The 27648-nt window shown below is 41.4% G+C and overlaps 2 protein-coding genes across 3 annotated transcripts in view; one reads left to right on the top strand and one right to left on the bottom strand.

Annotated features, from left to right (window-relative positions):
• Positions 1-10710: 10710 nt before the first annotated feature.
• Positions 10711-16847, bottom strand: LOC124069920 (NAD-dependent protein deacylase sirtuin-5, mitochondrial-like). Of its 2 annotated transcripts, none has more exons than XM_046409442.1 (9): positions 16716-16847; positions 15580-15700; positions 14774-14907; positions 14141-14366; positions 13590-13677; positions 13412-13465; positions 12334-12457; positions 12051-12166; positions 10711-11809 (listed from the first exon to the last, which is right to left on the bottom strand). In XM_046409442.1, the coding sequence occupies exons 2-9, from the start codon at positions 15677-15679 to the stop codon at positions 11737-11739; spliced, it is 915 nt and encodes a 304-aa protein (XP_046265398.1). In that variant the 5' UTR covers positions 15680-15700; positions 16716-16847; the 3' UTR covers positions 10711-11736. The 2 variants fall into 2 exon arrangements, with proteins under 2 accessions (XP_046265398.1, XP_046265397.1); XM_046409441.1 differs by having other exon boundaries at positions 16693-16825.
• Positions 16848-17781: 934 nt separating this feature from the next.
• The window catches only part of LOC124069919 (phosphatase and actin regulator 1-like), a 48874-nt gene continuing 39007 nt past the window's right edge, over positions 17782-27648 (top strand). The window contains exon 1 of the mRNA XM_046409440.1: positions 17782-17946. Coding sequence (XP_046265396.1) covers positions 17835-17946 — 112 coding nt within the window. The 5' untranslated portion in view covers positions 17782-17834. The remainder of the gene's footprint in view (positions 17947-27648) is intronic.

The following is a 27648-nucleotide window of genomic DNA, read 5'->3' as shown; positions in this document are numbered from 1 at the left end:
GCTTTTTTTTTTTTTTTTTTTTTTTTGCTGGGCTCAGATAGGATCACGCCTGCGCATTATGAGGTGAAGATAAGACAGGTTTCAGCTACTCAACACACACAGTCAAGACGATTTGACTGGCGCGGCTGCAGCGCTCCCCTTACTAATCTCACAGAACAGTGCATACATCATCCATAATGTCCGTTTCTGTTCCACCTACGCACGACATGTTTCCGTCATTAAAGCCTGCGCAATCTATTTCTTTTACATATATTGATCCACTTACGCTCTTGCCTTGTCCTGTCTCCTTCACGTGTATTAACACAGAGAGGGAGAATTAATAAATTAATAAATGCACTGTATATCGAAGCTTTCAGACCATGATTCATGAAATCCCTCACTGGAGACTGTCCTTAAACTGGCAGCTACTGCTTTTGCTTGGCACATATTTGGGGTATCATGCATGCATACCGTTCATCATATGATTTCTGTGTTGCCAGTGAGACAGCCACCCTCACCATCAGCACCCTCTTGGCATTCAGGGGGTGGTGTCTCATTCATTACGAGGGGAAGATTAGTCATCCGTCACAGGCTGCCGCTGCCCTGACCCGTCAGTGCCAGGGAGGGTGTAAGAAAGTGACAGATGGATGCCAAAGTCCAGCATCCTACCAGGACACTAACAGGCCTTCTGTTCCCGTCCCATGGCTCCCTCCCTCCCTTCCTCTCACTCTCTCTCCCTCTCTCTCAGTTGTTAGTATTCTAGTTTGCAATGATCTAACTCAGCTGTTGGATGAGAGTATATACAGTGTGATAGAGAGAGAGAAAGAGTGAAAGAGTGAAATGGATAGAGTGAAAATAGAAACAGCAAATGGCTTCTCAGTGTGAGGAGCAGCTGCTTTTCTCTGTTTTAGGTCCTTGTAAGCTGAATAACTTTGGGTTTTGGACATCTGAGATGTCATCTCTGGTTTGTGACAACCATTTCCGACATTCTATGGACCAAACAATCAGACAAAAAAACAATCTAATAAGCCTTGTTGGTATTAACTCTTAAATCTGAAGCAAACTTGACAAGTCGCTAGCTGTGACGCTGAACGATTTGTCAGGATACAGCTCTGTTGTTGTGTCCACATCAGTGGCCCTTACACGCCCCTCTTTTCTGCCTGCCAGTGTCACTCCTCTGTGTTATCCATCCCTGCCCCTCTGAGAGAAAGATGTGGGACACAGGATGTAGGACACATTGCTTTTCGGCTGATTTTCTGTCTAATCTACAAGGTTTTTACTCTCGTCACTTTTCACTGGACTTTATTTGGTGGCACACAAACACACTCCTGTGCTCCTGCAGTTTGCCTCTCAGTGACAAGGATACTGCAAACAGTGTCGTCATTTATAGTCCGTCGACCGGTTTAATTAATCTTACATTGATCAATAATCAATATTTCAATGTTCCATGTGTAGCAGCTCCTAAATTAATCTCAATAATGAGCGCGGCTGTTTTGCAGTTTTGCAAGACGTCACACATTCTTTTGATTCAAATGTCAAACTGTGCATTCAACCAAGATGAAAATCTGACATTCAAATTGCCATTTGTGTATCTGCACATGCAGGTTTGTACTTTTTTTTTTTTTTTTTAACTGCAGTTGATTGACAGTTGGCTTCCTTGCATCTGTGTGAAGATGTGCAGTATTTCCAGGAGGACCTCTTGGCCTGTTTGTGACCAGGAACATCAGAGAGAGAGAGAGAGAGCAGAAGGCATTGTAGTGCATAAAAGTGTGAATCCCTCCGCTACAGGTGTAAGTGTACGGTCACACTCGGCTAGCCCTCATCTTCTGAGAACAAAGAGAGGTCTTATGGGAGTTCACGCCACAAAGCTACACTCCAAGGGCATCAGACAAGGAGACAGCAGCCTGCTCCCTGCTGCGTGCCCTTCCACTAGAAATTGCCTTCACTTCCTCTTCCGTCTTTCTATTTCTGTCTTTTGCTCTTTGATCACCGAAACAAAAAAAAAAAAAACAAAGTCAAACTGAAATACATGAAATATCTGAGCATCTCAAACGATGCAAAACAGCTGATTATGGATCTGACATGTTAACATTGCTGTGTTAGCTTCATGAGTCAAAATGTCTTCAGCTCTCCGGAGCAATTAAAATCTTCTCGGCCACAAGTCAGTTGTATAGTTGCTTTCCAAAAGCTGATCTATAGCACATAAAAGAACTCAGCTAATGTTTTATGGTGGGCCTTTGGTCATGTGTCAAATGTGGGGTTTTCTTGCCAATTGAGCAGTGGCTCTTTGGGGCAGCCGTGGCCTAGAGGTTGGAGAAGTGGCTTGTGATCGGAAGGTTGCTGGCTCGATTCCCCCACCGGATGGGCAGGAAAAATCTGAGTGTGGTGGAGTGATAATGTCCCCACCTCAATCAGTTTCAATCAGTGATGGGTTAAATGCAGTAGTTTCAGCAGTAATTTCCCAGTTTGGGATTAATAAAGTAACTTAAATTCTAAAAATTAAAAAAAAGAAAGTCAAAAAAATTTGCATAGTCTTTAATTCTCCAACCAGCAGAATGTTTCTGTACACAGAGATGGTTAGCTTAGACACATTTCGTTTAGTCTGGGGTGGGGGTATAAATAAGTTAAAAAGCAGATGAATGAACAAAAGCAGAGCATGAGAAGAAGAACGTTCAGAGCGGCTGCCTCCTTCTAAATAGCGCCTTACCCTCGCTGTCATCAAGTGATCATCTGCAGCGACAGCCCGGCAGCTGGTGAGTCCCACTAGTGACCAAATGTGGTTGAAGCATTGCTGGCCTTATAATCACAGACACTTTGGCTCAACACCAGCAAATGAAACAGCCAAGCCAGACCCAAGAGAGCCTCCCGATGCATGTTGTGAATTATCTAATGTCAGCCTTAATTAAAAGGTGTTAAGCGAAGAAAAAAAAACAAACAAAATAAATAAAAAAAAAAAAAAAACACCTTTTCTCACAATTGTCAGTCAGGTGTGCTGCTCCTGGTTTCCTCAGAGAAACGCTGGAAAGGACAAGAAAACTGCAATAAAAGAAAAAAAAGAAAGGTGTGCGAGTATATGAGCTTTATATGCATGGTATTTTGTTACATTACATTCATAAAATAATGATAAATCTATTATTTGTCCTTTACTTATGAAAAAGAATATAAAGTATCAATCAAACACAGCCACGAGTAAGCTATTTTTCACATAAACTTCAAAGAAATGAGTCCATATCCAGCCTTGAGCAGCAACCTGAAGAACTCCATTTGTCAAGGCTGAAAACATAATACACACATAATTACCAAATCAAAACTGGACTCGGGGAAAAAATTCCACAAGCTTATCCTTCATTCGGCACGGAGAATGATTTCTCCCCTCTCCAAAACGTGTCCACAGTCACAACAGATAAATGTAGAAGCTGCGTTACTATAGACGATTCAAACGTAATTTATCTGTTGATGCACTTATCAGTTCAGTGACAACAAGGTCATCCAGCAGGTTTGGGCCGTATTTTAAGAAGCTCGCCAAGCCGAATCTAACACAGCTGTTTTGCTTTGTAAGTACTGCTGTTTGTTAAGACAGAGAGAGACACAGATTATTTGTCTGATGCAATCCCAGGTAGGACATGACCTTAGCAGCCAGTTCTTACTGTTTTACTTTTAGTGTCCCGTCCAGAAACAAACAACAGTGTCTGCAATAACTGCACACGTGTAAGTGTGTTTGCTGCTGCATTGTTTCCTGACTTGCTAATGTTTAGGAATTCCAAATATTTATTATTCCTGATATCCTGATCAGTGCATTCATCACTACCCAATGGACTAACAAATGATTCTAGGGATCAAAGGATACTTTATGGAATGTGCAAAAAATGGTTTAACAAATACATTTCCTTTTCCTTCCTAAATATTTTGCAATCTTTCCCTTCAGTAACATGTATGAGAAGTTAAACTACAGAAGCCTGTGACAAGGGAAATTCTGTGTGAAATACAACTAAGTATTTAAAGTAGCCAATATTTGGCGGCAAAGGTCACCATTTTGCATTTTTCATCTTCAACAAGAAGGTTAAATCTTGGGTTAAATCTCAATGCAGTATTAATAATAACTACTAACTAAAGGCAAAAAGTGACACTGACCAATGTTTTATAGCCTGACTGAGAGGGAAATATAGATGAAACCTGAGTTGTGAGGCAAGGATTGTTAGAAATAACACATAAAGTATAACCATCAAATGTAATCCTGATGATGTCCCTTCCTTCCCCAGGATACATGATATCATCCCTTTTTCTCGCATGACAGCTTGCTGATTGCAACCTTTTGCTTATCAACCTACACATCTCCGTCTCCTCCATTACAGACAACACCACCCTTCTAATCTTCCACTCACATCAGCATTGCTAATAAGCCCAGCAGCTAAAGTACACTGTTTATGGACACATTTATTTCAACTGCAGACTGTGAGGGAAAATTGTGTAAAGAAAGTGACATTCTCAGGATTTTGCTTTCATAGTGTATTTATTTGTCTTAATTAAGGTGTGAATTAGTGTTTTTTTTTTTTTGGTTAGGTTTTATTTTTGGTGTTGGGGAGGTTAGAGGGCTGTGCTATTTTAATTCAAAGGAGCACACTACTGCAGAGTGGAACCTCCAACAACACTTAACACTGAAAAATGAAGAAGCAAGGTCACAAGCTTGTTTTTGTTTCGCATGTGCGTCTGCGCGCAAGCTTATAACGGATCAATAGCCATCAGGTGCATGAGATTCAAGTTCAGCACCCTCCCATTGTGAAATCCTCTTAAAGCTTCTGATAGTTCAATCTGGGAGAGGCAATGTGTGTGTGTGTGTGTGTGTTTGTGCCCAGTCCATGTGCCTTGTCCCCTCCCACAAAGGCTGTCTTGCAGAGTATCACGTGCCCCACTGAATTTCAGAGCTTCAAGTGTTCACTGTGCCACACATGAGGCAGTTAAGAGACACAGACAGACAGACAGACAGACAGAAAGAGAGAGAGAGAGACAAGAGAGACAAGTACCCAGGTACTGAAATCAGGTCTTCTAAAACATTAAACGCAGCAGTGAAAGGAAAGAATTGGACTATCAAATTAAAATTCAAACTTAAATGAAGTTCTGATTTATAACACCTGAGTGAGGGTTATCATTTTATCAACTCTGATAACACTGTAATAACTAAAGTCATTGCTGTGATCTGGAAAAAATGCCATCTAATGGGGCAAGAAGCACAAACAACCAGATGATCAGACAACCGACACTTTAGTCGGACAATATGAACCATTTTACTTGAAAGTAACAGCCGAAGTGAGCACCTGCTAAACGTTTGTAACGTCACACAGGAAAACCATGTGCGCACACAAGTATGCAGTGAGTGTTTGCGTAATAATTATTAGCAGTCATCTCTATTTTTTCTACCCCAGATAAACTCGAGGGATTGTTCAAAACTTCTATGATCTGATTGCTTGTGCTTTTTAGCGATGCTGCCTCAGATCTCAGCAATTTATTTGGTGAGCGGTGCTTATAGGCGTGAGGACCAAGACTACGAAAACATGACACAGTTTAGAATTCCCTTTAAAGCTGCACTAATCAATAGCTTTCCATATCAATAGTGGTTGAGATTGTGACTGTGTAATAATAACAATAATAACTTTATTCATATAGCACCTTTTAAAAACCAGGTTCCCAAAGTACTCAACAATCAGTTAAAACAAAAATCAAACAGAAGAGAAATAAAGAAAGTAAATAAAGGCAATAAATTGACAAAATCTAGAAATATAATAGCAATAATTGAAAAAAAAAACAGATTGGAAAAGAGACAATTAAAAAATATTGAAAGTTAATTGACAATAAATGTAGGAAATTGAGAATTTAAAACAGATAAGATAAAAGGACGGTAAAAATACAACATCACATATAAGCCAGTCTATAAAAATGGGTTTTAAGAAGTGAAAGTAAAAGAAGTCACTGACCTTGCAAGCCTTATCTCCTCAGACAGGTTGTTCCAAAGCTGAGGAGCCCTGACTGCAAAATCCCGGTCACCTTTAGTCTTTAACTTCGACTTTAGAACGACAGAAAGGTCCCGACCTGAGGCTCACAAGCTGCAGGCTGGCTCATATGGGGTCAACAACTCTGTTATGTATGTTGGGGCCAGAACCAGAATGATTTAAAGGTGATCAATAAAATCTTAAAATCAATTCTAAAACGAACTGGCAGCCGGTGGTGTGATGATGTCTGTTAAAACCAGTGAGAAGCCTATAGCTGCTGCGTGTAAGTTGCCACTTACAGACCCGAGAGATAAATATTACCCGATTAAGCAGCTCCCATCAGCTCCGTGGGGTATTTTAGTGTCTCTCAGTTCTTTGGTTTGGTTTTCTGGCCTACAGCTTTTTACTTGTTTGGTTTGGTTCAGTCTCACCTTCTCATCTGTGTCGATTCCTGTTCAAGTTGGAATCATCACTCCACCAAAGCTAAAAAGAAGTGTTGAGTTTAAATGCTAGCAGTTTACAATTTTATGAATTTTAATTTAATTTTTCACTATTCATAATTTCTCTCAGAATGTTTGATCAATAGTCAGAAGAGACTAAAAATTACCTTCACCAAATGCTCGGGAAGAGGCTTTCTGTGGCCTGCATTTCCATTTGATTTGCACTTGCATAGTCGTTTCTTACACTGTGCTGAATGATCAACACTGAGACATGAACTGCTCCATTGTCTATGGATGGGACATCTACTCCTTCTCTTCTACAGACTGCACTCTGTCCAGCTGTGTGAGGCATTTCACTTGCATGAGTACAGAGTTTACTTGCCCCAAACAAGCAGGCAAGCGTTACCGTTGAGCCCTCCTCTTGGCATATCTGCTGGTTTATAGCATAATGTAGTCTACATTTTTTCTCTCTGTGTGGGAGATGAAGTTGGGTGGCTGTGTTGAACGTAGACATAAGCCACATTGTTAGATCACTGCCAATGAAAGATTTCACCACACGTTACTTATTGTTCAAACTGAGATTTAGAGACCAACATATGACAAATGTTTGACCAACTCAGCTGAGATCAGCCTGTTTGACTTTCACACTACCATTCAATAACAATTACTTACCTTTATAAATATGTAAATTTAGATAATCCCAAATAAATTGGGTACAAAGATCTAACTCTCTCGGCAAGGTTTCAGCAACCTGAATATACCGAAATTGCTTGAGAAGCCTATTTCAAATTAAAGTGGAGTCGAGAGAAAGCGAAGGAGAGATGGTGACAGAAATGTGGAGATAGAAAAACCAAGACAGATGGAGATGTCCTGCTGTTTAAGAGGCACCCAGGCTATACAATGAAAATTGAACGGGTCAGATGAGGTCAGGTAAAAGGTGCTAATCTATCTAAAAAGGAAAGAAAAACAGAGCAGGCTGAACAGAGGCATAATGGACGAGCCTCAACAACACTTGGAAAGGACTGATGTTGAATAGGGACTGGATATTGAATTTCAAAGACACAAACAAGATTCAGCAGGCAGGTGGGGGAGAGCTTCCTCTTTTGTGTGGCCTGTGCTGCTGTTCTCATAGGAGCTAAATACTTCTCTGGCCGAGGTGGGGCCGCTGATCAATAACCAGGAGAAAGTGGCCGCTGGCCTTGATACTAATTAGCGCAGGGTTAGAGCAGATTAGCTTGCACCTGAGCCCCTATCTTAGCCTTTCTCAAACAACAGCTCCCTCTCAATCAGGCCACCTAGAAACAACAGCATCAGCATAATCGAGGGATATGTTGTGAGTGGGGGAAAGACACCCCAGTCAATATATGAAATCTTTTCCTCACATCTTCTTCAGTCTTCATCTAATTGTCAGAATATCAGGCTTCCACCATCCAAAAGACCAAAATTAAAGCAGCAAACATGACATTGGAGAGCAGGGGAAACACAGGGTATTTCAGAGAGGGGTGTGAGGGAGATGGCAAGTGCCTTTGTTAATTCTAAATAAGGGTGGTTCATTGTAAAAGAGCTTTGTTATCAGCCAAGTCTGTTAAAAACACACACAGTTCAGGGAAAGGTTAGTGAGAGGAGACCACGAGGAGATTAGTATGTGTTGCTAGCTGTGTGTGTGTGTGTGTGTGTGTGTGTGACCGGGCGTGAGTTTGCATGCATGTGAGACAAGCCCCAGTCTCCACTCCAGTGTTGTGAAGTGACAGTTGCTATAAATAGAAAATAGCTAAGGCTTCATAAGCCTCTGTGCTTATGTTTTCCTCCAAATCATAGTGTTAAGTCATTTACACACACATGTATATATATATATATATATATATATATATATAGAGAGAGAGAGAGAGAGAGAGAGATGATAGTCATATTGAGAAATTTGGTTTGAGCAAATAAAATTCTGAGTCTGGCTCTTGTAACTGAAATGTAATGAAAGGCCACACTAGCTATGTGCTCCATATCTGAACTGTGTTCTTGTCAGCAAACAGAAAAAGGAAACAATCAGCTACAGATTTCATTATCATTTACTGCACATCAGGAAGGATAAGGGTCCCAAGACTGATACTTGTGGAATGCCACATGTGCCATTAATACAGTATCTACACAAGATTTTTCTTTAGGCTATCACACCCAATAGCATCCAATTTAGTGTATAATGTATCACACAGTATTGTATATTCCATACCGTATGACATTAAAATAAACAATGCTCTGCTCACAATGCCTCTGATCCCTTTACCATTATACATAATCTGTTATCAATCCTTGAAACTGTGGCCATTTATTTTACGCATGCTCTAGTAGTCATTTTAACACTTCTAAAAAGTTATGTAATACTTGAACAAAACACAGATATTCCTGAAATGGCAGAATGAGCTGTGCCATGCCTAATGCACACTGACAAGCTTTGTGTAACTGTAAAACTACAGTTTGTGTTTCTGTGTAACGTTCATGGCTCCTCACCCAGCCTGACCTGGTTTGGTCTGACACTTCTGCCAGTCTGCATACAGAAAGAAAAATCACACCGGTACACACACACACACACATTCATACGCCTTCTTCCTCCTGGTGCAAATACATGTGTACACTCACATACACATTATCCGGCTAGTCATCATATACCACTCTCAGCTTTTTTCCAAACTCAGAGACTCCGACACAATAAGTCACGGAGTCAATCACACACAGAGACACTCATATTAAAAGCACACACAGATGCCAGCTCCCGGTCAATCTGCTTTCTCATTCAAAGAGACAGAGGGATATTTGTGCAGCTGCCACCAATGTTGATGAGTCTATTAACCCGAAGGCTTCTGGGTCAGACAAGAACCTTTCCACTTCTACTATTTCACCCCTACCCACGACATCCATGGATGAACTGCAGGACTTGGGAGCGGAGTTGTCAGCTCTCTAGCTGCCTTGTTCACATCACTTCCAGAAATGACTGTATCAGACTGCTGAGATTTCTCTTAAGTGCCACTCTATGTACTTTTTCTCCTGATGACAAATGGGACTTGATCTTTCTTCTCCTTGAAGGGAAGCAGTGGTAATAGTGGAGGAAATGAGGAAATCTAATCATGCCAATGATGATGATGACATACATTAACAGGTGGAGAGACTTTACGGCAGACAGAAAGATTTGATTTGGGTGCTAATTGTTGAGCAAAGAAAGCATGTGGTGAGGCGCCACAGTGGCAATGGAATAATTGGAAATGAAATAATGCCAGGTATTTCCTCAGGATCGACTGCGCTGTGTTCGTAGTGCTGCAAATTTTATTGCTTAAACTACAGTGGGCATGACATGAACTAACCCTGAAGGAGTCCCCAGAGAGGCCAAAGATGGATTATGTACCTATTTACATGTGTGTGTTCCCATACCATTCTGCCTACTTCTTTCACACACATACATACACTCCCTAGCCCTCTTGATAATTCCTTTATGACTATCATTACATTATCCTAACACTGTCTAATGAACATAACCTTCCACGACTAATTTGAATGACTTCCAGCCCTCCGTCTCTCTCATTTCCACTGAATGACTTAACTATGTTAGCCCAGTCAGTCAATGAAGATAAACACTTTTTTGTTGTTGTTTTTTTTTTAAATGTCTAGGATGCACTAGGTTGGTGTTTCCAAATCTGGCACCTGGGAGCCCCATGTGGAGTTGCAAGATAAATCTGAGGGGTCACAAAATGAACTATGAGACAGGAACGGGACAGGAATGCTAAATGGCTGCATTTATCTGAAGCACTGGCAGTCTTGCCCAAGTATAATTTGAGTGGACAGGAAAGGCTGGGGGTCGCTGTGATCAGTGGGCAACGTGCGCTACCTCTTGAGCCACAGTCACCCTTTAGGAGGTCACAAGGCAAAAAGGTTGGGAAGCACTGCACTGCACTAGGCCACAATATGAAGAAAAAATAAAATGCCACCTTGTGTCAAAGATCGCTTTCCACTTGAAACTGTTCCCATTTTCAGCAGCACCATGATTGAGGCCGATAATGTTTCCTCCGTCCGGCTTAACCGCAACAACTCAGAGTTCGCTGATGGCCTCGGGGTGCTTAAGTCTGTATTTCCTCTCACTCATGCATACTAAGGGAGGAATCCATGTTACTGTTTCATCTGTGGTGGGGAAAGGAAGTGACATGCCGGCATCTACTGTTCATTTTGTGCACACACAGTCCATTAAAGTCCACTGTCTCATTGAACGCCTTGAGTGAGGCCTACGTGGCCTTTTCAGTGCAAACAAAAAAAACCAAAACAGCAAATTTACATTTAGTGTTTTAATAGTTCTGTATAAATGCATTGGCAGGTTTTAATAGAATACATCATAAGAAATAGATGTTAATGAGGAAAATTAAAAAAAAAAATCATCTTATATGATTGCTATTGTTTTTGGATTTTACATATATTATATATATGTATACATGTATTTTATATATATAATATATATTGAAAACAGACACTGATGTTTATAAAAATGTATCAAATAAATCATGAATAATTCATGATACATACCCACACTTGTGTGTATCTATGTCTTGTGTGTCATAATAAACAGAGGTCAAACCGCATGAGAGGGAAATGATGCCAAACCAGGCCAGAATTGAAAAGGTTTTCCCTCTCTCTACCCTCTCTGTCCTTGGTCAAGAAAACTCTGTACAAATCTCTGTAACATTGGTTGATCTGCACTTGAGATTTAAAGCGAGCATTTGGTCAAGGTTGTGTAAACAGTTTTGAAAGGCACGACATTGTGTTACACGCTGTACATCTGTTCATTTGGTGGAGAGAGAAAATAAGGATTATACTCCCCCTGAATCAGGAATAATATGAGTATGTTCCGATCTACAGCATCATTTTTGAGCACAGAGTATCAGAAATATGACAATCCCTCAACAGCACATAATAAGCAGGACATGTGAGGGATAAAAACACTCCCACACCCCCCATGAAACCTGTAGAGATGTTTTCCCATGTCATTACCCACTTACACGGTGAACTTTCTTTCTTGCACAAAGCAGCATAATTCCTGCACAACTCTAAGTAGACAAATTGTAAAACAAAATATCCTATTTCCAGTTTAGAAAGACATATATTCAAGTATTAAGAGGTCAATCTCAAAGTCTCAAAAAGCTAAATTCTGTACAACTCTCCCTCTACCGAGCATCAACAGCTGAAGTCATTTTAAGGCAAACGTTTGGAATAAAACAATGCTAGGAACCCCCATCAACACCCAGCCTTGGTTAGCGCTTTAGAGGAAGCCATTGGTTGCTGTAAAGTCGTTCCTGCAGCTCTTAAATAACCTCTGACTCGTGCTGCGCCAAAGCAAGTGGCAGCGTAGTTCCACAAGGACCCTGGAAATGGTACCTGTGCCACATCACACACAAAGAAAACAAGAAAACACAGAAGGTCAGAATTTTAGGTTAACAGGTGGAAGGTCAGTCATCGAGCTCATGACTGGCAATAACCTAGCAAATATTTGGAAACACGTGTCATAACCCACTTGTCAGGTTTCCCTCTTAATTTTCATATTTTCATGCTATCCTGTGTTATAGACCCAGTTAGGTGGCGTAGTTTTATATTTTTCCACATCTGCTGAATGACTTACGTGAAGTACTCAGTTTTTGGTGTCGCGTTTGTGTTGAATTCCGCCACTGGGATGCCCCTGGATGCAATCTGGGGGCCAAACATGGCTGCTGGGTAAACAATGGAGGACGTGCCCACCTGTAGGTTGACAACAGGGAGCAATGACACCGGCGTCAACTTGAAATCTACTGTACAGCACTGAATATCAGGTCCAGTCCTTGAGATTTTCTGATCAAATATTTGCTTTACATAATAATATTGCCAAAGAGGAGCATATGACGTGAATGCATGTAAACATAACTCACCACCAGACAGAGATCACAGATTTCCATCTCTTTTTCCACCTTGGTCAGGATATGAGAGTCCAGAGTTTCTCCAAAAAACACCACGTTGGGCCTCAGCAGACCGTGGCACTCGCTTCCATCACACCTTGATACAGCAGCAACAAATAATCAGATTATAGACGAGACTCATGTTCTCAGTGTTACTGCTCACACTTCAACCATAACTCAATTTGTCTGCGTGCAATTCTTTGGCCATATCCTTTTTTTTTTAGCAACACTTGTTAAGCTCTAACAGAATAGTCAAGATTTTCATAGCACACCACTGCCCCCAAGTGGAAGCCTTGACTTCAACATCAGTAACACGGAAATGAAGTGGAACCCCTGCAGGGCACCTCAAAGCAAGATATAACCAAGTTCTGTGGAGATCAGAGGTTCACAGAGAAAATTTACATTGTGATCTTCATTTAATTTGCTACACTGATTTAATGGGGCAGCAGCTTGTTGCTACATCAGCAGAAGGTGCATTCAGGGAGTGAGAGGCCAGAAAAATGATGATGGAATTACACCAGTTTAACTCCACCTTAGAAAGATGATCTGTTGCTTTTTGTATCCACTGCAGAGGCGCAAGGATTAGCTGATTAACTGATAAATTAATCCAACAAAAAATGGATTGCCAACTATTTTGATCGTTGATCGTCGTTTTTGTTCCCTTATTATGTCGCCACCTCTATGGTAGCTTGTTTGCTAACATAGAGTTTTGGATTTTTTTTACCCTCCCTTACCCTTACCTCCCAATTTCAACAAATTTGCACATGCTCTTCATAGGCATAGCATGTTTAACATAAACATGGCACACGAAAAAATTAAGCAAATCCTCCTGAAATTTGCACAATCCCTCCCTCCAATGTATTTACAACTAAAAGAGAAGAGTTACACTTCACTGCTGCCATGTGGAATTCGCTCATTATATGTGTTTTCAGGCTGGGGCACCTGTTTAATAAAAGAAACCTCCAGGTGTGGTATGCATCAGGAAAGCAGAACAAAAGGCTTAGTCAATTTGGCCCTCAGCGTTATTAATTTGAAGTGACAGTAATCCCACCTTGGCAGTTTATCCACAGGAATCTGAGCATCAGCAACATCAGGGCCAGGTGCACTGCACATTAAGGGAACAAACATGGTGGGTTAAATGGCACATAGGGGTCAAAATGAAGAGATCAGGCTACAAATCCTGTTTATGTTTATCAATGTGTGTATACTCCGGAGGTGCTGCTATTTACCCTTTGTCTTTTAGGGCAGCACATATGGGACTATGCTTGTTCACAGTGACTTCTCCACAGCTCACGCAGCGCGTCTCCATCAGACTGCCTGCAGTTAAACACAAAAACACAGCTGTTTGTCATTTAGGCCTGCTGGAGTCACATGTCCCTCTCCACAATTTGTTGGCAAAGATAGTTTTGTGCCCTGACTAGTTAATTATAGCACGATTTCTGCAAAGAAATCAAGTCAAATGCACTTGGGAAGATTTTTGACAAAGAGACAGAAGTGTTTTCTTAAAACTGAAATTAGAGAATCAACGCCTGAAATGACCACAAGACATCTTTTTGAGTTTAGTCCCAGCAACTATGAGTCCAAAAATGTCACCATATGGCAATAAAACCACGTGACATACTGTGGCGCTGTCATAGTTTCCAGTTATTACTGACTGCAGCACAACTTCAGGATTTTGTTTATATTCTCTTGACCCCCACTGAGAAATCAATTCTTTGTACTTTACCCTCCATAAGAATTACTGTCTCTAAGTGGAGCCTTGTTCAACTCTGCCTCTCACCATGGACCTTCAGCACATGTTTGGAGCCAGCCTGTTGGTGCAGGTCGTCTACGCACTGAGTGATGACAACCACAGAGCGCCCCTGCTTCCTCAGCCGGGCCTCACACTCTGCTATAGCCAGATGTGCAGCACTGGGCGTCTTGTTTAAAGCCACCTCCCTTCTGTAATGGTAGAACTCCCAGACCCGAGAGGGGTTGCGAGAGAAGGCCTCGGGAGTCGCCAGATCCTGAGAAAACATCACCATGTTTTCAGGTCAAAACTAACTTAAGGGTTGATAAAGCAGAATGGCATCCAGAAGCAAGCATCAGATGGCACAGATGGACTAATTTTTTTGTACAAAAGACCATTTTTGAGTATTTCCTGGGAGTAAATGTTGTGCAGCCCACGACAAGAATCCAGATTACGCAACACACACCATTCTCACTTTACTGTCCGTCGTTGCCGATACTAATCCACTGAACTGTGGAGATGTATTATGTAAACATAAAATACACCCACACTTCAGAGAGAACTCTGAACCACACGCGGAAATTAGACCAAACACGAAACTTTGACCTAGATAGAAGACAAATAAATAAATAAATACTACAAGCCACACAGTGTGCTTGTGTGTTTTGCTTTGAAAGAAACTACCTGAGATTTCCACTTCCTCCACTTCTCATTTTCTCCCCTGAAGGTTGGCACTCCGCTCTCTGCACTCACACCTGCCCCTGTGATGATCGCTATGTGCTTGGCTTGGGCAAAGAGCTTGCGGAATTCAGACATGTCTAAGAAAATAAAAGGAAAAAATAAATAAATAAAATCAGGTGATTTTCAAATGTCTTGATTTGTTTTATTTTGTTAAGTTCTTCTTATTAGTCTCAAACAATGGAAGACAAGTCACAAGCAGATGTCAGTCTGAGTGATCGATAGTTTTGGTCATCCCATTTTTATATATTTATATTTTCACAGCTTTCCTCCCAACATAGTGCACTAGTACTAAGTCTGGGTATTAATCAGTAAGTACTACAGTTGCTAGTATTACAATATGTGAGTCATATATTGTAGTTTTTTTTTTAATTAATGGAGTTGGAAACAACTGACTAATGAAAGAGGTCAGGATGTAAATTTACAGGCAAGTAATCATTCATATCATAGAATCACTAGCAACTTATCAATAAGTGTTTAACATTTCTTGATTATTTTATTCGGGTACAACATATTTGTTTTTCATTAATAGTTATTACTTGATTGTTTTTAACTTGTTTTCTAGATGAAGTGGCTGTGAAGTGACACTAAGCGCATTTAATCTCAATATTTTGCTGAATATTTGTCTTAGGCGCAGTGCTTTGCAGGAACGATGACCCAATTGGTTGACTTCCAGCGTTTAATGACATACCAGTATTGACCCCACACAGCAGCGAACCAACATTACATAAACCCAACAACTTTCATTTTACCTGAGCTTGGTCGTGCTGTGTCCATCAGGTGTCCCTTCGTCACGTTAGTGGAGCACATGCGGAGACCAAGTGCAAGCACAGCTCGATTGCGGAGGAGCATTTTCACTGTTGTTCCAGAAGACTGGACGAACACATGAATACAAGGCAGAGGACACAAAATGACTTTGAAACTTTTAACTCTTTAAACTGATTATCACCAGTTAGCTGTGCTGATTTAGAGAATGTGATGCAGATTTCTCCGCTTGTATTACATTCATTACAGCTTTTCTTTACTGAGTATGACAAATCCTGTGAAGTCAAGCACTGCTCACCAAACTTTACCTTAAATCCTGGCAGAGATCCACAATATGTATGTCACACTACACTGGAGGTGTATGTATGTATTTGGTATAGTAAACATACTGTCTTCTTTGGCATATTTTACTGTAATAAATCTGTATGTGATGCTGATATGCACCTTGTGAACACTTTAAGATTATTTTAAGCAGAAAATCCAGCAGAAGTGCGCCTGCGCATGTGCAAGTGTATGCTTAGGTTTATTTACATAACAGTGTTTCAACATATCAAAGTAAATATAAAATGTGGCTGCAGGAATGCGGGATTGAGCAATCAGAGCAGCGATGTTCTTAAATGTACGCGCCCTGCATGCCTGAACAGACTTAAAGCTAAGTGTGTCCAAACAGGTTTTACAGGCTACACAGCCTAACGTATGACAGACTACAACTCTTCAGCTTAATGTGTAAAACAATGCAATTCGCTACAACTTCGAGTCAAAGACTGCCATGTCTCCGTCACTTCCTTACAGCTAAGCTGCGCTCACTGCCGTGGCTGCTTTCTTGTAAAGTTTTCTTTCAAGGTAACCGACGAAGAGACGATGTTGAAAAGTTATCTCCTGCTGACATGTTGCGGAGTCCTGCACAAACTCCTCTATGATTATGTGCTACGTTAGCATGTTGTTGTTTTTGTTGTTGGTAACGTCGTCGTGAGCTAATTTAGCCGAAGATGAAACGTTGTCGTGCTGTCAGTCACATACTGTTTTCAGGAACTAGTGAGTATTTGCAGGTCATATCAGGTGTAAACAGTACGAAACCACTCGTATTCACATAAACTTGCCTTCGTAACCTCATCAGACGAACCTCTGCTCTGTGATAGTCCAACCTCCGGAACAGAAAGCACGCCGAGTTTGCTTGTTTATCTCTATCACTGCAATTATCTGGACAGGTCGTAAACGTACCACAGCTGTCGTAAATCTCTCTCTGAAGTAAAGAGAAGAACAGATGAGTAGCGGAGAGGCGCCACCTCGTGGTAGATTCCTGTAAAAGAAATTCATTCAAGATGATTCATTCATTCTCCTGCACAAGTTAAAGACAATGCAACGCCTCACGCTACGCCCTTGAGATCATATTGTGTGTGTATTTATTTTTAAACTATATTTATATTCATCCCCTTTTAAAATTTGCTGTATCATTGTATCTCTTCTTCTGTGGTTCTCACCGTCATTTATGCATCTATAAGCATTAATCTACATATCATCTTATCATCTATAAATTATTTCTGTTGTTAGTGTTTGTTTAGCTGTAACAGGGTCCCATGCAGGGTCATGTATTGTGCCATAGGTTATGTTACGTGTTGTGTGTAGAATTGTGAAAGCCATTTGTTGTTGCTGTCTGTCTTTTTTCTTACAGATTTAGAAGTCATAGCTAAATATTACAATCATGTGTTCATTTTATATATTACTGTTAATTATTAGACTACCATGATTGTATTCAAACCCTGTAGAACAGCACCTGTCAGTGCTATAGACCTGTTAATTATAGTGGGGGCCAGTTTTGAATTTGAAATATAAAACTGAGGTTTTATATCTATTCTATATCTATCCTATTTTATATCTATAGAGCCTCAGATTATATTTTCGTATTTTCTGAATTAGAGTGTTGACAAAAAATGACATTTGTTTTAAATGTAAAAAGGTCGATTTTCTGGTCTCTGAGTTTTCTGGTATTTTGCCATCTTTTTACGTATTTTTCCTCACAATAAATCCTTTAGATTTCCACCAACGCCTCTCTCTCTCTCTCTCTCTCTCTCTCTCTCCTCGGCGTGTGTGCGTGCGTGTGTGTGTGTGTGTGTGTGTGTGTGTGCGTGTGTGTGAACTCTCCCTCCTCTCCATCAATAGCTACCTCTCAGTGTGTGAGTGGCCGTGGTTCTGCGTCTGCCCCAGTCGGCCAGCAGTCATCCCCGGACACTGGTTCAAATTGATGGCGACCACTCCAGACAGCAGCACAGACCGCAGACCGATCAGGAGACTCCGCTCCAAGAGCGACACCCCATATCTCGTTGAAGCCCGTCTCTCCTTCAACCTGCGGACAGGTAGGCGCACATCCATCCATCCATCCTGCCCCCCAAAAGCTTTCTGTGAGATGTTTTGCCAGATGTCTTTAGCCTGTGTGGGTGGACTACGGGGGATTAAAGCGCTCTTGGTTAACGCGAGTGAAAAAAATCCAAAAATATCTTGTATAGCTTTTTATCCTTGTGGCGTTGTAGTTTCCCGTTGAGATCCAGCCCCCCAAAATGTATTAATGGGCAGTAAACTGTAAGGCAGCGAAAATGTAACTGAAATGTTATGCAACTTTGTAGACTAACGCTGGGGGGTTCGCTGGCGTATCTGGCGCAAAAATAAAAACCCTCTGAGGGAGTTCAGATATTGAACAACAATTTTGCGGCTTTAAACGCCCTTCTTTGCGTGTATTTTGATCCCATCAGCGCTCGGTAATTGCTTACCACTGTAATTCAACGGGGTTACATAATATGAAGAAGCTTCAACGTGACCTGGAGTAACCAGCGCTTTGGCTGTGGTTGTGGTTGCACGAAATCTGACGGGATATCCGACTTGTTCAGCATAGATTTTAATCACCGCATGTTAAATAGTTGTAATAGATCCCGCGGCGATGCTCGTGGTGAACAGTCTTCTGTCTCCATCAGCCTTTACAAAGCGTGTTGCATCCCCTGTTACCATGGTGACTTGGCATTTTATGCTGACTGAGTCAACAGGATTCAGATCCCTCTCTCTTCTATTTTCTTTCATACCAGTGTAATCAAGATACACGCTGCATCCAGCTGACCGTTTTACCGAAATACATCTCGTTTAACAATCTCTGGATGATATTTGATGTTTGCAGCAGTCACTCCTTTGCTCTTGGCGTATTAGTCTCATGATTTGAGTGCAGCCACATGTGTAATCACTGGGATGACATCACAAGTCCGACGCTGTTTGGTTCCCTTGAAGCTGATAATGTTCTGAAAATAGAGGCTAGAAAACATATTAGCACAACTTCACAGATGTGATGTGTCCGTGCCCCATGATATCAGTTTGCTGGAGTCACACCCATCTATCCACTCAGCAAAAATATGTGAGAGCCTCGCCTATAGACTGCTGTGGTGTTTGGATGTTGGCCAGTTCAATAAGGGATTGCATATATCACGTGTTGTAGGTTTTGGAAAATGGTTTTGTCAAAAATAAATGCATTTTTAGATTTTGTCGTATAATGTATTTGAATAACTGTGGTTTTGCTCTGTTGAATTCTAAAGACTAAGGTGAGGAGTGTGGTGCTTTCTGTGGGTCTTTTTTCTGCGGAGCTTACTGGTATGTAGAAAATTAAGTTTAAAACAGTGATGCGGAGTGTAAAGATGGGCTGTAGGTTGTTGAATGCAATTACAGATTATTTTCAGTATAAACTTTCAATATTTAATAATTCAGTCTGTAAAATGTCATGAAAAAGTCTGTCATTGCTCCCCAGAGGCAATTATTTGCTTTGTCTATACCCAACAGTCTCACATCCCTAAAAATATTCAATTTACAACAAAGATAAAGGCAACAAATCTTCACCACACTCGAAGAGCTGCCACCAAATCAACAAATCAATTAATCATTTGAACGCCACTTTGCTTTACTGCGTAAGGTCACCAAGCAGAGCTGGTGTTATCAGGACAGCAGAGGCTGACACTTTAGAGACTGTGATCACAGGATCATGAGTTTAATGGTAAAGTGACTTCACCTTTCTCCAGTGCAGCTGCTGAGCAGTCAACCACGTACGGCTGCTGTATTGACAGCTCCCAGGTGTGCAATGTGAACCAGGGCACTGCTGGAAAAGAGCAAGAGAGCTCACTTGTGTTTTCCAGCATGAGTGAATGTTGAATAAAATCCGTAGCTCTAGACTGCTCTTGCCAATGAGTGTTTTTGCACTGTGGATACAAGCGTGTTGTCGGTGGCAGGACACTGTCATTTGTCTCTGTGCTCCTATTTAAATTCCTTACACTCTACAACGAGCTCACACAAAGCATGAGGATGGTACGGGGGCGATTTGTACAACAGTGCTGTTGACTCACTTCCACCTGAAGAAGAGGAGCAGGATTTAGCTTGCTTATTGCCAAGGAAACCAAAATCCACTGTGAGCCCAGGTGCTTAATAATGATAAATGAGCAGAGCTGCCACAGATTTGAAACAAGAGCTAAGCAATTATCTCGGTGTAGTTCTGGACAAGACAGTGGCTTTGGTTTCTCCTTGCCATGCTTTCTTTTGTCGGGGTCATTTTGATGGTTTGAAACAGCCTAATGTTCCACATAGGTCATAGAAAGATTACGTTTCATGTGCAAAGAGTGACACAAGGGGAAGGTTCAGATCAATGCTTTGTGAGTCGACAGATTAGTCGTGGAGCAAGTGAAAATTTTCTGACTGTATCCATGTTTTCATCAATGAAGAGCTGCTTCCCTCGGAGAAGGAAATGCACTTTAATATCTAACACAGTCACATTATAATCAAGACACCGCTGCCAGTCTGGCAGTCTGCTTCAATGAGACGGAGTTGTGTAATTCGTTTTGATGCGCTGTGAGTTTGTGTCTGTGATCATTTGGAGATGAGTCGAAGGTTTGAAGCCAGCTCGACTAATCAGTGTTTAAACAGCTGATGCTTTACTTTATTCCCTGATGCTGAACCTGAGCTTAGTTAGCCCATACACAGATCAGCTGTGTCCGTGGGGATTCGGTCTCGGCTGCGTGTTTGACTTTTGCAGAAACAAGGCTTGTAGCATACAAATGACACACACTCTGTTGGCCTCTAATGGAATCAGAGTGCATGTATAAAACATTGCCTTGTTGCATTGCCCTGTTTAGTGTCTCCACTAATCTAATTTGGCCCACTGTTAAATGGGCCTGCACACAGTCACAAAGACATAACAGTATAATGGCATCAGTTACTGCGCAGCTATCAACGCCTGTGTCACCTGTCATAAAACATTAGAGGGTGTAGGTGTGGAGGGATGGTTGACCTACTTCACAGGTTTGATTCCAGCCATTACTGCTTGCACACACACACACTCACACTCTCTCTCACACAGGCACACAGTCATCTGCACTAACATCTGAGAGATTTTAATGTTTGTGGAACCAGAAATATTATTATTCACTCCAGCACCTTACCTGTGGACTTTTTGGCCTGAAAGCAGAGACTTGTATATGTATATTCAAAGTGCACATGTTTCTGAGCATGCAAGTGTGTGTGAATATCAGCCCAATGGGAGTGTGACATACATGTGTTGCCTGCTGACACAGCACAGCATTATTTTCCCATCACTCAGCAGCTCAGCTACAGCCCCATCTGCTTTCTGTCTGCACGCTCGAGCTACACAAAAGAAACTCTCCCAATTACCGCTTGCTCTTCTGATTTTCCACTTACATCCTCCTATCAAAGAGACCAGACATCTTCAGGTTTTCGAACATCTTTTCCCACACAAACCTTTTCACTCCGTGTCTCGGTCTTCTTTCTTTCTCTGAATTCTACTGCTTTTGGTAATACACCTTGTAATATAACAGACAGGCTGACTGACTAGTGCACTTACAGTTGTGTTTTACAGTGCAGTTGTGTTGTGGATGCTGCACAAAGAACGGTTAGGTGGCACATTTTTTTTTAAAATGGCGTTGCAATCATGCTAGAAACGAGTAAATGAAGCATTAAACTAGGTAGAGTTCGCTTACTCCGTATAGAGCTGTAAAGTCTAAATAGAGCTTGCTTCTAGTCTTGCTCTAATTTGGGCACAGCTCGTGAATCATGTTTACACGCAGCATATTGCAATTAAGAGCAGCAATAACATGTTTTTATATTTATTTTTTTTGTCTATACACCTTCCAACCTCAACACACAGGTCAGCTTGTCCTTAAAGGCTCAGGTCTGCTCTGGCATATGGAACTACAACACAGCACACCTATTGGACAGATGTTGCTGAACAGCTGGATGCCGTGTGCAGTGTGGAGGTTTGGGGACGCAGATGGCTGGAGCTCCCACCATTACACCCTGCCGAAATGCAAATAGACAAAACGGAAACTTAGAGTTGGCTGCAGTGCAGTTGATGGAGGATAGATAATTCTTCTCTGGCAAATGTGTATTTGCACCTCTATATATAGACAACACACCCTCTATTCAAATCCAAACATTTCTACAAATTCATGTGCACACACATGTAAATATTCACAGAACACACAGTGTTTGGATATGTACAGCACATGTACTCTCGGTCTCACAATTCAATGCTCAAATCTGGCTCTTTGTTGCAACCACATTAAGCTAAAAAAAGCTAAAATTCAACTCATTCACCACCCACCACTCGCTGCATTTCTCCCTCGCTCTCTGCTGCGGCTCTGTGTTGCAATCCCAGCGTACAGTATGCGCCGATGTCCAAAGGAGTACGATCAATACATAGCAGATGCATGGTGGGACGGGACAATTTCTGGTGCAGAGCTCTGCAAGCCAGCAGGCTGTACCAGAGGATACACAGTATGCTGGAGAAACGATTCATGCAGGCACTGGGGCAGATAACTGCAGCCTCTCTTAACGGGTCATGTGTGCAGATATCGTGTTTTGTGTTTCACTTCTCTGTTGATAATTTAGAAATGATTAGCATAAACACTGTCACAGAAGAACATCTAGTCAGATGATCCAGTTTTTGCTGGAATTCAAAAGGCAGCCAAATGTTACTGCAAGGTCAAGAACAAGCAGAATTTGCAATCACCGAGCTGTCAAACCTTTTTTAAAGGAAAAGTGAATTTCAGATTATCTAGCTGGACTGGTGCCAGTGCAGAGGGTGTTAAATCTGTAATGTTTTATCTGTTTGTAACAACACTAGAGGCTATTAGCACAAGTGTTTAACAAAGTGGTGATAATTAGTGGCAAGAGATTTCACTTCTCTGACTCTGTCTCCCAAACACACACACACACACACACGCACATCACATGACTGATGTTTCACATGATCATATGTGGGACTAACCCCACAACAGCCCATCTTCAAATACAACCAAGCATCCATCTTCCCTACTTGGATGCACATATTCGTTCTTGTGCTGAAGCATCCCAGGTCTGAATAAAACATGAGTGTGGAAAATCAGAGCAAAAAATAGCAATGCTATATCCAGGACCCTCAAAGGATGCTCTTCCTGCATAAAAGTTCTATCACCCATCAGTGTCACCAGGCCAGAAAATATGCCAACCTCTTTGGCAAGAGGGTTTAAAGAAAATGACAAGCAGGTGTCTTCTATGAGAGCCTGCAGGAAGCTGCATCTTCCCAGAATCTCTCTCTTTCTCCCTGCTTTCTTTTCATCTCTTTCTCTCTCTCTCTCTCTCTCTCTCTCTCTCTCTCTCTCTCTCTCTCTCTCTGCCACACTTTGGTGTAGGAAAGGCTCCTGGCTGTGGTGTGCTTTCCACGCGCCAGCTGAGAAATAACACCTTTTTTCAAAAGCCTCCCAAACTGAAGAAAGCTGTATGACGATGCGTTTATGGGTCATATTTATAGTAAGCGTGGCAGCACATCGGGCAGAGAGGGGTAAAGATACCGCTGCAATTGGAAAGGCAGCATTGCCAAGAAGCAATTACGCTGGAGGAGAGAGATCTGTTTGAATCACTGTTACTCTCTAATACTAGTTTTACAGAATTTAAAGCAATATGTAATGAATTCTGTTGGGCATGAAGAAATAAAACAAAGGAGGTGGCACACTGTATCCAGTCTGTTGCCTGAAAGATGGGCTGGTGGTATCCGTTATATCTACAGTGACAGCAAAATATATATTCTCAGTGAGATAATGTCAGGCAGGTAGGAGAATAAACAATGGGCATCCATTAAGTGGATATGATGAATGTCTACAGAATGGATTTGTTGCTGGCATCACCAGTGCAGCTCCCATAGTGCACCGGCTCTTAAGGACATTTCTGCTGAGTAAGAGACTTTACAGAGTCAGAATCCCGTCAACGCTGCTGCAAAACCTGGGACTCAGTTCAATCAAAGCTGCACTGCACCACTCGGCAGTCCTTCAAAATTGTATTGCATTTCGGATGATTATAGCCAGGATACGTTTCAGCTATCACACACCAAAGCTGCTGAATATTCCTAATATTTAAATGAGGTGAAAGAATCCCATTGCGTTGAATGATGTGTGTTATTATACCATATTTGCTCTGCTGCTCGCACCTCTCAGTGTTTGTCAATTCTCAGAGCGTGAGTGATTCTCAGATATTTTGTCACAATGTTAGTCGTCATGTTGTCACACCCTTTCAGTTTTGTTATCAGTCGACACAGGATAAATATTGATTTTTATGTTATAGTATAAACCTTATTTTGGAGTGAATGTTTTCAAATGAAGCAGAGGTATACTGTGTATGTGCCACACAGCAAATTATGCAAAATTATGCTTGCACTTTTCAGACAGTTATGTAAGTCTATGCAAAAACAGACTAATAGCCCGGAGGATAAATGACTGATCTGAGGAGAATAATTCTGTGAAATTAAGTGATTGAACCAAAAGGACATTTTGCTCCTATCGTTTCTCCAGAGATCCAATGCAGATTGATTTTGTAATCACATCGCATAAAAAAATGCAGTGATAAAATGACTTTGTACCCTTTTGGTGCTTTAAAATTATAAATTAAGAACAGATTCTCATTACTGGAATAAAACTGAACAGCATTCACTATCAGTATCTATTTAAGAGAGCAATCAGTATGTCTTTGTAGAAACATTTTGTGGCAGCATCTGCAAATGTTCATCTCTAGATGATCTGTATTATTCTTAAATATTGGTGTTAACAGTAGCCACCGTATACTGCACTACAAGTCAATAAATATTTATTTAGAAAATTTAGAAAATAATGAAATGAAATGAAATTTTTAATCGTATGGCTTTGAAGATTCCTAAATCCACAGACACTGAGGGACATGCAATGCAGCAGTGCATGTAAAAAGAAATTATATAGAAATATAAAAAGAAATGCCAGCAGAATCATTTTCATTTTTCAAATTCAATAACCACATACATATTAAACACATAGGCACTTTAAAACTAACTAAACAGAAAGTCTAAAGTTGAAAGCTTTATTGTAATAATTTTATTTTACATGTCACTCTGATCGTTTTTACTATAATTATTATTATTATTTTATGTACTAGATTGTTACAGTAGGGATACGACAAGAAACAGCTGACACTGCTCCCAGCAATCTGTGATCAACCCCAAAAATCCTAATCGGAGCCCAACTTACAGGAAACTGGTCTGATTTCTGGTGGCTCGGTCAATAACAATCCCAGAAGGCATCACAGATTTAAAATGACTCTTTCTGCATAGGTGGTTGTATCATGGTCTATGGGGAATTATTCTGTAGTAACACCTGAAATTCTGACAGACGTCAGGGCTCATAAGTAACTACAAAAACTCTTTGATGTGACATGTTACCTAATGCTGAGCTACCTGTGCCTGAGAACAGGAGATATCAGTCTTATCTCCAGCACTGCCAGAGGAGGCCGGAGGGGACCAAAGCTGTTAAGTTGATCGTTCCATACTGTGGTGTTCATCAAGAACGAGCAGGACAGATGGAGGTTTCAGTCTGAGAAAAATCAGTGTCCCTGCAAACAGAGACAGCCAGAACATCCCAGAGGAGTCTGCCTACTGCTGCGAAGCACGCTGAACATTGCTCTCATTGTATGAGATTTCTCCTTTTCTTATGTCTACTAGCTTGCTGTCAAGTAGTGTGAATTTATGAGCATATAGCCAAACCTCACTACCTCAGAATTTGTTTTTGTGTAGTGCATCCTGTCCACAACCCTTTCAAAAGACTTGGAATATTCTTTTATTGTACCTTTCATTAAACAGGACTAATACAAATGTCCTTGCATCCCTACTGTGTGGTTATTACACAGACATTCGTTCCTCCTCCCCTCCACAAAGCTGCTGTCTTTCACCCTCAATCACCTTGCCTGAAACGCTGTTTCTTAATTAGCAGAGAAAGTGGGAAAACAGACAAAGTGAAAAACTGAGGGTTCTGTGCTTTGCAGAGACAAGGCTGTGTATAGAAAATAGGTCTGATGCTTAAGACAACAGGTCTTGTCAAAGATTTACAAAACAGTGTCACATATTTTGCACCCTAATTTCATCTTCATTTTGACAAAGATACATTCACTCCCTGCATGCTGCCATTTTCTTGGATGTGATTTGTGACTTTAATCAGCTTTACAGATTGCGTACATTGCATACAGCTTGAGTGTGACTCATTAGACTTTTTGTGCCCCAAGGCTGCTGTACAAGGTGAAATGTGTATACAGAAGCTCATATGCAGTCTGTCTATGAAAAAACATTCAACTGTCATGCATGAAGCCTTTTTTCGGAAACGTCTCTCTCATTAAACTGTTTGCCGCACTTGAAAGACATTCTTCTGGCTGTCTGCTACTCCCATGTGGAGGTACAACTCATGGTTATGTTCAGAAAATAGTGGAAAAGTCTGTCGCTGTTTCTCAGGGTCCAAGGTGACATATTCGAAGTTTCTAGGCCAGATGATATACGAAGACCCTCCAGTGAGTTCTGGGTCTAACCAAGGGCCTAAATCCAGTTGGACATGCCTGGGAAAGCTCCAAAGGGAGGCACCCACTAGGCACCCCAATAGGACCGTGGACTCAAGCGGACCTTGGAGGACCCTTGCATACTGGCGGATATGGAAAATATAATTTTGGCTTCTGTGGAGGAACCTCACTTTGGTCGCATCCAAAGAGGATGTGTTTGGTGGGTTCATGAGCTCCACAAAGTGTTTGCCTTTGTCTACAAGACTGTACCAGACTACCAGACAGTGTACCTAATCCTAATGGCTATCCCAGCCCCGTCTAGTTTTCTTAAGTTGTGCCTTACCAAGCCCCATGGGTTAAGGCACGGCCACCAGTCATTCATTAGCTAGCCCCAATCCCAGGTCTGGCTCCAGAAAAAGGCCCTGGTTTCCCAATTCCGTTTCAAGTACTTCAGCTCCATTGTGGCCTGTTCATATAAGGTCTCTGAATCGCTCTTAGTCCAGCCTCTCCTCTGAGACCAATTTGCCTTAACCGGATCAAGGGCTGCTGAACCAAACAACACAGCTCCCGGGATCACAGACTCCTCCAGGAGGTCGTGATTCCTTTGAGTTCTGCTCAAATATGTATAATGAAAAACATTCATATATTTTGGGTTTATTTAATGGTCACAACAGCGGTTACAGCAGTACCTGTGGGTGTTTTGTGTTAACACTGTCTGTGCTATTTTTGTGGAATTGGATTCATCTAAAATGAATGAATTAATTAAATTATGAGTCTGTCTCTCCCCTACCTCTATCAGACAGCCTTGAGCTTTTTGTAGCCCGTGGGAAAACCTTGTAGACATCAGCACGTTTTAGAAAAAGCTTTGATCTGACAAACTGCGAGGAAAAATTCCATTTTTATTCTCAGTGAATAAGAATCATTCACAGTTTCAGACAAAACATTGTAGTTTATTTATACATCTGTGACTGAATCCTAAAAGTCATGGTACATTTACAGCATTGAGATATCAGCCAACAGCTCTTCCTGTCAGCAGCAGCCTCCCCCCCAGCTGGACAGTGTAACCCATCACATTTTGAAAACAGCTCAAGAATGTCTCAAGGACCACAACAATGGCGTGCAGACTCCCCAGATCCCAACCTGATCGAGAATCTGTGGGACGCGCCGGAATAAGCCAAATGCACCCTCCCACCAGGTGGGGC

The sequence above is a fragment of the Scatophagus argus genome, chromosome 13 (assembly GCF_020382885.2).
Source record: "Scatophagus argus isolate fScaArg1 chromosome 13, fScaArg1.pri, whole genome shotgun sequence".
NCBI classification, from domain to species: domain Eukaryota; kingdom Metazoa; phylum Chordata; class Actinopteri; family Scatophagidae; genus Scatophagus; species Scatophagus argus.
This window is presented reverse-complemented; position numbering and strand designations above follow the sequence as displayed.